The sequence below is a fragment of the Nymphaea colorata genome, chromosome 6 (genome assembly GCF_008831285.2).
Source record: "Nymphaea colorata isolate Beijing-Zhang1983 chromosome 6, ASM883128v2, whole genome shotgun sequence".
NCBI lineage: Eukaryota > Viridiplantae > Streptophyta > Magnoliopsida > Nymphaeales > Nymphaeaceae > Nymphaea > Nymphaea colorata.
Window position 1 is genome coordinate 3547859 of NC_045143.1, and position 12200 is coordinate 3560058.

The 12200-nt window shown below is 38.7% G+C and overlaps 1 protein-coding gene across 2 annotated transcripts; it reads right to left on the reverse strand.

The window, feature by feature from the left end:
- Positions 1-91: 91 nt before the first annotated feature.
- On the reverse strand, positions 92-9242 carry LOC116255962 (transcriptional corepressor LEUNIG-like). Of its 2 annotated transcripts, none has more exons than XM_031632057.2 (18): positions 8484-9242; positions 8266-8363; positions 8063-8172; positions 7292-7738; positions 7114-7199; positions 6451-6538; positions 6289-6364; positions 5737-5786; positions 4064-4384; positions 3126-3317; positions 2714-2959; positions 2467-2605; positions 1772-1881; positions 1463-1612; positions 1117-1272; positions 906-1022; positions 563-769; positions 92-476 (listed from the first exon to the last, which is right to left on the reverse strand). In XM_031632057.2, exons 1-18 carry the CDS (start codon positions 8513-8515, stop codon positions 333-335), a joined length of 2769 nt encoding a protein of 922 aa, XP_031487917.1. In that variant the 5' UTR covers positions 8516-9242; the 3' UTR covers positions 92-332. The 2 variants fall into 2 exon arrangements, with proteins under 2 accessions (XP_031487917.1, XP_031487916.1); XM_031632056.2 differs by having other exon boundaries at positions 3126-3323; positions 8484-9239.
- Positions 9243-12200: the final 2958 nt, after the last annotated feature.

Genomic DNA, 12200 nt, shown 5'->3' on the forward strand with positions numbered 1-12200 from the left:
TTAACTAAAAAATGGAAATAAAAAAATAAGCAAGGACAGCGCGCTTCCTAGACAGTCTGAATATGGGACAGACCCGATTGTTCAACTCAAGTTCAACGCAGAAGTGTTTGTACCGTATTCTATAATTTTTATAACATGACTACAGTGAACTGTTAGCATTGATAAGAAGGCATACCCTCTTATCTGTGAAGAGAGACTGAAGGTACAAGTTCTAGCAAACCTCATGCCAGCAACTTGAGCAATCAGAAAGAACTGCAGCTAAGAGGTCAGGCAGTGTAAGCAGATGTACATTTATATCTATAGATATTAAGAATACATACATGAGGACGTAATCACTTCCAAAGTCTGACAAACTTATCATGACTAGCAGAAGCAACAACCCCTGTGACATTTGACACCGCCAAGGCTGCAATCAGGCCTTCATGAGCAGCAATGGTCATCGTCCTGTTATCAACCATGTTCCACAGCTCCAGCGACTGAAGAAAGAAAATTGCATGAGCCTGCAACCTTAAAGTTACACAAGAAAGGAAGAATGGAGCAAATCAAAGTTAGCATTTCTTGCCTGATAACAGCCGATCACTAGCAAAGATGGATAGCTAGGATGGAAAACACAGGAATGGAACTTGTTGCCGTTACAGTTCAGTTCATGAATGCATTCACCCTCACTTCCAGATCCAAGACTCCAGACCCTGACGGAATCTTCACTCACAGAAGCCAGCAAATCACCCGTTGCATCCCAGCATATGGAATTCACGGACTTTGTATGCCCCTATCAAGGATCACAAGGAAATTAAGTTATTTCCCGTGAAAAGATTGATGCGGCACCTTTCTTGCAGCAATACGGCAGATCAGCAATTTGAATATGTACTAAATAATCTAATAAGGAAACCCTTTCAGACAGTCACCTGGAGAGTGGTACGGCATGCTTGTGTCTCAACATCAAGAACGGAAACAATAGTCTCAGAAGCTGCAGCAAGATATTTCCCAAGACGGGGTTGGAATCTTATTTGGTTTGTGCCACCCTGTGTAAGGAGACAAGTATTAACAGAAAAAGTATGAAATGCTGCATGATCAAACAATTAAAAAGTCTGAAGTGCTAGCGGATAAATTGCATACTCTGAACACTCTTGCGCAGCTGCCATTGTTGATGCTCCAATATCGAATTTCACTATCACCATCACAAGAGCAGATTAGGTCCTCTCTATTTGGATGGAAATCCAAAGACATTACAGACATGGAATGGCCTGTGAAGGTCCGAAGGGAATATGATGGCTGTCAAAAAAAAGTTGTGATCAGAATATAATCTTACATAAGGGTGCCAAACAAGATCTGAGATCGATATAATCTACCATGACTTCATCTCTACGAACCAAGACCAAATAAAAAAACATATGCACAACCAAAAAGAATCACCATCTGGAATGAAGAGGAATAAAACAAGAAAAGGAGAAGAATAATTCACCTTATCAGCATCCCAAACCCTGACAGTTTTGTCAAATGATGAGGTGGCCAAACGAGGAATGCTAGGACTAAATCGAACATCAGTTATCAACTGAGAATGTTCCTCCAATGAACTCTTTGGCTTCAATGTATCAGCATACCACAGCACAGCCTGGATTGTTAAGTTACCAAGATAGCATGAAAATTATCCTGCTTACCATAATTTCAAACCTAAATCATGTTTTACATTTTTCCAGATAAAATAGGAAAATATACATATTACTTTCAATTTTTTTTATGACTCACTTTAATGTAACACCCAGCTCCTTACCTTTTTCTCGTGGCCTGCACTAGCTAGTAGTTTTCCATCAGATGAAAAATGGCAACATGCGACCTTGCTTGAACTTGCCCGAACATTATTAATCTGGCTAAATGAAAACCCTGACACGAATTCACATTAAGAAAGGCAGTTGTAAGCATAACAAATATCATTTTCGTATTTTAAACGGCAATGTTTTTCTCGGGTATAATACTGGAAGCTTGATAAAAACAGGAAAAAAAAAGGAAAAATATGGTAAATTTAAAAAAGTTAAAAATTAAGAAAAAATAAAATAAATGAGAAACTAATAATACAACTTCAAAAAATAAGTAGATAAGCAACAAATAAAATTAGAAATTGGAAACAAGCAGGTTGGCATTAAAAACTGAGGAAAAAATGCTTAAAATGAAAAAACTGCTGGAAAAGGCATGAAAAAAAGGGAAAAACACATTTTTTTGTGTTTTTTCGTTTTGGTGGTTTTTTCAAAAAAAAAAAAAAGCAAATTTTTCCGTTTGTTTCAGCTGACTTATTTTCACGCTTTTAACATGTTTTTTCCGAAAAACACATTTTTTTGTGGCTATGGTTATAAGCAAGCTCATTATCAGGTCCAAATTTCGAAAGGAGGGGAAAATAATAACATAACTATGAACAAAGTTTAAGGTGGAAATTAAATAAGAAAAAGAATAATAAATAGAAAAATGATCTACCTTTGGTGCCCTCCATTCCAACAGTGTCTCTTTGATCTGTATCATCATGAGACAAAAATGAGTCCACATTTTCGTCCAATGAACCATCCTCAGCAAGTCTTTCTATGTCAGCCTGTAACCCCATATCTTTGTCATCCCACTGCCAAAATTGAAAACTGATGAGACTCTAGGTCCAAGCATCTACGAAATAATCATCAAATAAAAATATTGTTTGTTTTCAATGGTCAGAGCAAAGAAGCAACATTACAAGTTGATTCGATGGTGATGTAAGTGTTCCAGTTCCATCTGAACCAAACATAACCAAAGGCTTAGATGAAGTGGCACCGTGCTGCAATGGCATTGGCATCACATCTCCTGGTGTATGAGTTGATGGCGTAGAGGGTGCAGAGCTCGGTGATGGGCCTGTAGTGTTTGCTGTTCCTGAGCTATTAGCAGGACCTGAAGATGATACCGGTTGTTTCCTTTTTCTTCCACTCTGGTTCTTGGAGGCCGTCTTAGTTCACCCAAAAAAAAAAAAAAAAGATATCAGTCAGATTAAGATGGCAAATTCTATCTAGAAGTCAAAGAAGATACCTACAGATACTACAAAAGAATGACATGATCAACCAGGATGAGAAATTAAGTTTTGAAAATTCGATAGAGGCAAGAAAGTGTAAGACCTGATCATTTCCCCGATAGGAATTTGACATGCTGCCATCCATAGTGACACCACCATTAACTTTATCTTGCTGATGAAGATGGTGACTGCTGCTTTGGGATTGCTGACTTGAGAGTGGATGCTGTTGCAGCTGCTGCTGATTGCTATTTTGTTGTGGCTGTTGCTGTTGTTGTTGCTGCTGTAATTGAGCAATCTTCAGCTACTCAAAAAGAGGTAGATATTTAGTGCTATCAGGAAGAAAAATTTAGCAATGAAAAAGACTGACAAAAAAGAAATTAACTGAATTTGCAAAAGATAATTTAATGAAGGCATGCAAGCTCTCTTTCTCTCTCTCTCTCTCTCTCTCTCTCTCTCTCTCTCTCTCTCTCTCTCTCCACAGGCAGACAGACACATATATATAAGGTTAACAGATTCTTCCAACCATCCGGATCTCATAGACGCAGCCCAATGCATCGGGCTATGTGTGTGAGATCCCGATGGATGGATGGCTGGAGGATTTCAGCTTTCTACATATATGTATATATATATATATATATATATATATAAGAGAGAGAGATTAGGATGTACGTGACCCTTAGGTGCATGAACCTTAAAGAATCATCTTGGCTGTTGACTAAAATAACATATCTCCTTTTCAGTCCTTGATTTTCTCCCAGTCTTCCATTCTTCAAAAGATCAATGGCCAAGATGATTTTTTACAAGTTACGCACCTAAGAATCATGTACCTCTCTCTCTCTCTCTCTCTCTCTCTCTCTCTCTCTCTCTCTCTCTCTGTGTGTGTGTGTGTGTGTGTGTGTGTGTGCACCCAGTCCCCAGATAAAAACTTTTTTGAAGGAGGGGCCACAACTGCACCCTGCACCCTGTACCCATACTCATGCAGCATAGATATTAAGCAGATATGACCACAAATTTCAAGGAAGATAGCCAAGGTAAAATGACCTTAAGCAAAAAATCATTCTCTCCCCTCTGCAAAACAGGAGATGCAGCCTGCATTGGAGATCCAACACCCTGAACCATCTCCCCAACAGGATTTGGCTGGCCATCTTTTCCAAGAGCCATATTCCTGCTGTTCAAAAGCATCCGCAGTCTTCTGCTATCAATATCAGCTGCCGAAGTAGATGTTATATTTTGCTGTGCCTGAGCTTGCATCAGCAAATGTTGCTGCTGTGGAGTTAACATCTGAATCTGATGGTACTGTTGAGGTGACTGTATAAATGACTTCTGTGGTTGTAGAAGACCTGGACGAAGCTGGTCAAGGCCCTACCCATGCACAACATAACAAAGAATAAAATAACTAAACAGAAAATCTAACAGCATAAACTCAGAACCCAAAAAAAAATGTTAGAAGACGATAAATCTCTTGAACAGTTGAACTAGTCAGTATACAAGCAATTGGATGCTCCATCGTCTCAACTTTAAAGTGCAGAATAAAAGAATGCCATGTCATATGAGCAACATTGAATTCAACTTGTATGTATACATATTCAGTTAAGTCTTAGGAGTAGCACCATTTGTAGTCTTCAGGGAAATTTCCTCCTATATTAACTTTGTCTAGCTTTGTCATACATATAGGTGCTCTGTATAGTTAAAAACTTAAAAGAAAAAGTTAAAAGATATCAACTCAAGTTGCACCCACAGAAATTAACCCTAACGAAAGAAGTCATTTTGGGTTGTATGTGTCTCTATGCCATGGCAACCTTATGTTTCCCTCTAAACATTTCATGATTCATGAATACACAATCATGCACATACGTGCCAATATACTTATACACATTAGTTATACACAGTTACACACACAAACATCATGAGATCTGGCCCATCAGTAGCTGCCTCTGTATGCCCAGGAAGTGACAAAATGTTACTTTCATGTCTCTAAGAAACAAGATCCCCACTCTTATGGATAACCTTTCGAACTTGGGGCATATGATAAGATATTTTACTCTGTCACACTTCCAGTCTCTTATACAAATGCAGAAATTTTCTATTTAAGTACTCAAGACATGGGGCCCCTTTTTAGAAGGCATGACTTTCCAAAAAAAGCACAAGTTCAACTTCAGATTCACACATCTACCAGTCAAGTGTACTCAAAATAAAGGGACTTGAGTACAGTATGTGATAACCATAACATGGTGCTAGCAACACATTTTCTTATTCCTTTTAAATTATGAAAAAAGCCAAGCCGACAGGGGCTCTTTCCATTTGGTAGACAGATATGATAATTGATAAGTGACACTAAGCTAGGAGATGTCACAAATTTAAATCCGACAAGTATGAATCCATTGTGGTGAGGCCAAAGCCACAAAAGGGGACCCCAAGGATCTTCCCAACTGGAAGCTAGCCAATATGCGGTAAAGTGAAGATTGGGGTTCCCGTTGGGTTCCCAAGAAAAACATGGAAAAAAAAATATCATTAATAAAATTAAAGATGCATTAAAAGACAGCATTGGCAGAGAGTTGTCACACTCAAGAAAACAAACATAATAAGCTACAAATTGTCACTAAGGAAAAAAGTCTTTAGAAGAGGCAGAATGATATTTGTGCACATGGAAACAATTGCAAGAGAAGAATCACAAAGCAACTAATAAAAGGTGATTCATGATAAAGCAGACAAACCGTGAGGGGCCATCCTTTCAAAGTCAAATTGTTACCACCCTGGTTGGCTCCTGCACATTGAGACACATTCAGATATATATAAGTGTTCTAGAACTAGCCACCATAAGTTCGAAAATCATATAACATGTGCTTGCCAGTGCTTCCAATAACAAGCCAGGTGGTCAAAATGGCAAATTAAATGTGGAAAACTGGATAGAGGTAAAGCCAAAATAAAGTCAACATGTAGGTTAATCTATCAGTGTGCTTTTCTAGAACTAGCCTCCATAAGTTCGAAAATCATATAACATGTGCTTGCCAATACTTCAAATAACAACCAGGTGGTAAAAAATGGATAATTAAATGTGGAAAACTGGATAGAGGTAAAGCCAAAATAAAGTCAACAGGTAGGTTAATTTATCAGTGTGCTTTTCTTCAGGGGAGAGCCTTGGATATAAATGCCCCAAGGACAATCCAAAATGGTTAGAAAAAGGAGGGAAAATTATTTTAAAAGTAAGAAATCATGGACTACATAATGAGAAGAATTTAACATAAGAAGTCCTGACTAGACATTACCAGGAACTCCAATCAATGATCCGTCGGGTCCTGCAGCTCTAGGGTTCAGCACAGCGTTTATCTCACTTTTTATGTCCTGCATGTGTTTCATTCATATCAAAGAGTAAAAAATTGAGTAGATAAGAGAAAAAAAAAAAGAAGCCTTGCATCTCATGCACACACCATAGTAGGCACTTGAAGTTGTTGGTTCCGTGCTTGGACTTGCTGAAGAGTTGCCGACATACCTCCAGCTGTCCCTTGAAGCAGTTGCCTGAAAGTAAGAACAACAAAGAAACATAATATATAAATGTGCTTCAGGCTTCAGCCTACTAGTATGACAAGTACTAGACAGTCCAGACCTAAAACCAGAGAATTAGAAGAAAAATGAAGGTAAGGAAATTGAAAAGCTAGGGGAGAAAAATGGCATGATAGATTAACTACAGAAAATATGTATGAGTACTCAATCTCTGCTCTTGCCTAAATAACAAAAGTTTCCAAAGTCTGGTATGGTCCATCATGTTGACAACTTGACATGCAAGATAAGATCAGGAATTTTATTTGTTTAAAATGTTTATAAGCAAGAACCGTGCATGTACTTTGGAATGTGCCATTTATAAAGTTAACCAAAACATCCTCCACAGCATCCATGGCACGATTAAGCAAACGATAAGAAGACAGTGAAGTAATTAGAACATCCTCCGCAGCACATTTCTATCAGAAGTTCAGAACATCCTCCGGGACCTCGACAGTGCATGAGTTTGACACAATCAGACACTGACGACTGGAAGGCCATGATTAGCCGATTTGAGAAGGACTATAATGGTCAAGAAACAGACGTTGCATTACCCTGTAGGTTGTGTAGGTGCGCCTGCTGACTTCAGCATCGAAGCATGGTTCGGATCTGGTAGCTGGCCCAAATTATCACTGAACCTCTGTTTTGAACATATAAATGGTAACATTAGGAAAATGGGGCGTAATATTAATACAGCCTTGACACCAAGAGAAACAGGAACTTGGGAAAAACCTTCATGGATGGATCATCAAGCGAGTCTCTTTGAATTGGCAACTTTAACCGTTCTTCATACATTTTTGTGGCTAGGGCATTTGCACCCTGGGTCGGCCTCAAGAGGTCAGCACCAACAAGACCATTTGGAGTACCATTGAGAAGATGGGCACCTTCTCTCCTCTGCTGCTGCTGCTGCTGCTGATGTTGTTGTTGCTGTTGCTGCGGTTGTTGTTGTTGTTGCTGCTGCTGCTGCTGTTGCTGCTGCTGCTGCTGTTGTTGTTGTTGTTGTTGCTGCTGCTGCTGCTGTGCTGCATGCCTCTGCAGTATAAGTTGTTGCATTTGCAGTTGTTGTTGTTGTTGTTGCTGCTGCTGCTGTTGCTGTTGTTGTTGCTGCTGCTGTTGCAACTGAGGTTGTGGCGGCGGCTGATGCTGCTGTTGCTGCTCCCTCGCTTTTATTAGCTGGGTCTGCCACGGGAAAAAAAAATGCTATCAACCGCATTCTGATAATGCAAAAGCAAGCCCTTGTCTGATTATATACACCCGATTTATACTTGATATGAGCAATGGAATCATCTTAATATATGCTGATCTGAATATAAAACGCGGAAAGCATGTTTCATGACACCGGGGGAATCAATTGCGCACTTAATATTACAAACAATGACTATAGAAGCTCTCCCTACACTGAGATTAAATTGACATCATAATCAAACTGCAAGTGACTATTATAATAGATGCATCAGAATATCGAAATACGATTAACAGTTGATGGAGAAGAAGCAAGACTACCTCTATGTATGACGCAGCGACATCAGAATGCTTCTCGTTCGTTCGGGCGATGAAGATGTCCCAGAAAACGGACCACCATTCGAAAAGGAAGCCACCAGGCGCATCAATGGCTGAAACAAGAACCATCAAAACTTTCTTCATCAGAAAACGAGACGAAAAAAGACCACTTTGACGGATCGCTAGAGGATTCCCGTTACGCTTACCAACTGGGTCTGAAGAAACTTTGCCCTCGGCCTGGAAAGCCTTGGCCGACGCTTGCAAATTCCTCTTCACCAAATAGTCGTAAATATAGACATCTAACCTGTTTCACAACAACAGGCAGAGACAATCAACACCAGGAAAAAGAAAAAAAAATCAGTGGCGAAAAAGACACGGAGAATCAGAAAGAAAGGAGAAGAGCGAGCGAGAGAGAGAGACTCACATTTTATCTGCTTCCCAGTTGGTCTGAGACATGATGACAAGCCAAAGTGAACCCAAAAGGAGAAAGGGGAAGAAAAGGAGCAGAACAATGATATTACAGGGAGTACAAGGGAGAAGCCATGGGTTTGAGTTTGGGTTTCCTCTTTCGAAGCTGGCCACCAGAAGAAGACATTCCCAACCCCTAAGTGTAGAAAGAAGAGAGAGAAAAGGCTTCTTCTTGGATATGGGCAGAGAGAAAAACACCGGTGCTCACCTGGGCTTTGCCCTCCTTCCCTGTCTCTCTTCTTTCTCTTTTATACTATACAAGATTTAAGAAAGATGCTGAAGAATTTTGGGTTGTGTCGAGGTTGTGGCCGAGGGGATTGAGCTTTTCCACACACATAGACAGCACACAGAGACCACCCCCAAATTTCCTTTTCCTCCTGCTTCATTCTCTTTCGCTCGATTTGCCTTTTGCCCTCCCTTCTTCCTCCATTTCTTTTTCTTTTTCACCACCTTTGTTCAATCGGAGATGCGATCAATTATGATGAAGTCTGCAAAATCTGCCTCGCTTCTGAGTCAATGACCAAGATTGTCCCTTGAGCGAAATGACACTACTAAGCCTCGTACTATTCCTTATTCCCACTCTGAGGCGTCAAAGAGTTGGATATCATCACGAGATCTTCGCCGAATCTTAATCGTCGTCTATCTCTCCCACATCAGTTCAGGACACGTGAGTCAACATACCTCCATGGAAGAAATCTGTCTCCAAGACTCCAAGTTTTCTTACCAACTCAAATTTACTCAAATCTTAAATCAAATCGTTCGACGGCAAAAACCTTCAAAAATATGGGAATCAGTGCCAAATCAAACTTTCTCTGGATCATGAATGCAAGTTCTCCATGGATCAAGAATGCATGTTCTATACCTCTTTGTGACCTGGTTATGAAGCGTAGGTCCATCTATAAAAGCATGGTTGTTAGAAAAACTTTCCTGCCCATAATGAATGGTCAACTAAGTTGGTGTTTGATTTGATTTGAGAACTAAATCATAATTAGATTAGGTGTAAGACATAAATCAATGAAGCTCAATTTCTGTGGTCGATTTCTATTTTGACATGTGACAATGATATATGAACATGATCAAGTGAACTGAGACCACAATCAATACATCGCAAAATGAACTTTAGTAGGTATGTCGTCTTCTGTTTGTTTAAAAGATCTTAATGTTTCATGAATATGGCAAGTCATAACTTGGTTCACATCAATGAGGTTAAAATTAGACATTTTTTGTCCTTCTTAGGTCACGTTTGCTGGATGCATGAATTTCCATTGTCAACCTTTAGGTCTTTCATGTGTCAATCGAGTATTCTACCCTTTCCTCCAGTAGCCGAGTGATAATTTTTCATTTTTCATATAAAGCTAAATATATAATCAACAAATTTCCAATTGGTATTGGGCAGTGACTCAAATCTTGTGAAGCTGATCCATATAATTGGATCCAAATCTATCGAGATCCAATCACTGAAGATAAGGCTTTATAGTAAGCTTCGTGGGGCATACGCCATAGGAAAGACCCCACTTTGTCTCCGCCCTTGCTTTCCTCCATTCAATGAGAGAAAAATGGTCATTAAAAGGCGATTGTCGGGAAAGTGGCAATAAGATGAACTTCTTAATTTGATGTCTATCATGAATCAATGACTGTATCATTCCTCTTTAGAAAAAATGGCCCATGTTTATGAAAATTCACTCTATAAATAGATTGCACAAAGTGCTTTTGACTCAAAAGCTTGAACTTTAGTAATAAAGGTAAGGAATCTGTCTCCCAGCAATTTTTTTTTATTGGAAAAAAAAAATCAAAATCCACCTTTTTCTCTTCCTGCTATTGAATTTTTTGCTAGAAAAATAGTGACCAGAACTTTATAAATATTTACAGAAACCAGAGTTTTGAATAAACATGCTTAGTCCGGGGCGAACAGGCCAAATCAAGTATCAAAGATCCAATAATGCCCGTGAGCAGTTAACCCAATGCACATCCTTCGGGCATTTAAGAATGCGTTAATGGCGTTTTTGTCATTTTGGGAAGTCAAATCCCAGGAATGTCCAGCCATCTAGTTAGTATTCCAAGTCCCTTGTCCTTTTATTTGTAGTTTGCCCATGCTTCATTATAAAGGAATTAAAAAATGACTTCATGAACCTGACAACTGGTCAACCGTAACCAAAAGAAAGAGGAAATTTTATGAAAAGTGCCTAAAGATTTTATATAATAAAAGACACTAGCAAATTTTTAATGTTATTGAAAATGCATCATGTTTGGGCCCAAACAGGTTGGTTATCACGTTACACTTTTAGAAAAATCAAAATTTTATTTTGTATTAAAATTTTTAATTTAATTTTTATATAAAAATTCTAAAATTATTATTTCGATTCTTGTTAAAATCTTAAAATTATAATTTAAGAGGCTGAGCCTGAGCTACCATCTTGTCCGTAGCATTGTCCGTTGATCAATCGTGCAATTTATAAGGCTGCTTGTGGCAATATGGAAGCCTTAAGTGGCTGTATGAATACTGCTGGAATTTGGAGGGCAGTTCCATAAAATTATTAAAAAAAGGGAATATGGAATTCTCTTGAAGCCCTAAAATAAAACCCGTGCCTTCTTAATTAGACAAAGGCGTAATGACCTTAGTCAAGATGGTGAAGTTTAGTTAGTTGGACGTTTGTTAGAACAAACATACCTTTATATATCCGCCTTATTCATGCAATGCAGAGCTTGAATTAGGCACTGGGTTGTGAGTCGTCAGACGATTTCTTGTTTGAACTTAAATAGATAAAACCACAAATTATATCGGAACCAATATATATATATATATATATATATATTAAAATTTGAGTTTTATCCACATCACGGTTGCTCGATGCAATGCACATTGTATTGTGAGAGGACGAAGGATTTCTCTTTCTAAACTAGGATGAAAAAATCCAAAAAATTATATATACATATGTGTGGTGGTGGATTACTTCAGTCAGAATGGGGGCCTCCTTTTATGTAGATGCCGATATATATATATATATATATATTAGATAGAAGAGATCTAAACGGTCCGACTTAAAATCGAACTGTTCAAACTTGATGCCCCCAGATATCAACAAATAGTTAGAATCATTATTTAGTTTTACTATATATAACTATTTGGTAAGTCCCAACTGTCCCTTATTAGGCCTTACCAGAAAAGAAAGAAAGCTGAGGCTCCAGAAATTTGAATGGCACGTTTAAATTTTGATTGGGGTTTTGACATATTTCTTTTATTTTTCCTTATGCAACTTGGCAACAGTGATAAATGTGGTATTTTTCTGTTTTTAATGCAATATTATTGTTAATAAATTGTCTGAGTGATAAAATAGCAATTAGAACTTGGGACGTTGGTGGGTTTTCTCAATTATAGCTTGCTTGTTCTCCGTCAAGCAGTTGGGAAAGTGTCTCTATTTAAACGCTACGCCTACGTATCTATTAAAAGGCAATGTTGTGTTTTCAAGTTTGTATGTCCGATTTCTGCTTGCTTCCATTATGTTTGAGGGAGCTTTCATCATGCATCTAGGCTGTTCACCAGTCAAGTTCGAGCTAAACTGGGCCGGCTCTCTCGAACTAGGTCAAGTGCCTTAGGTCACAACTCGTGCTCAAGATCGGCTCAGCTTGAGCTTCAAATGCTCGAGCCGGCCCAGTTTAGCTCGAACATGACTGG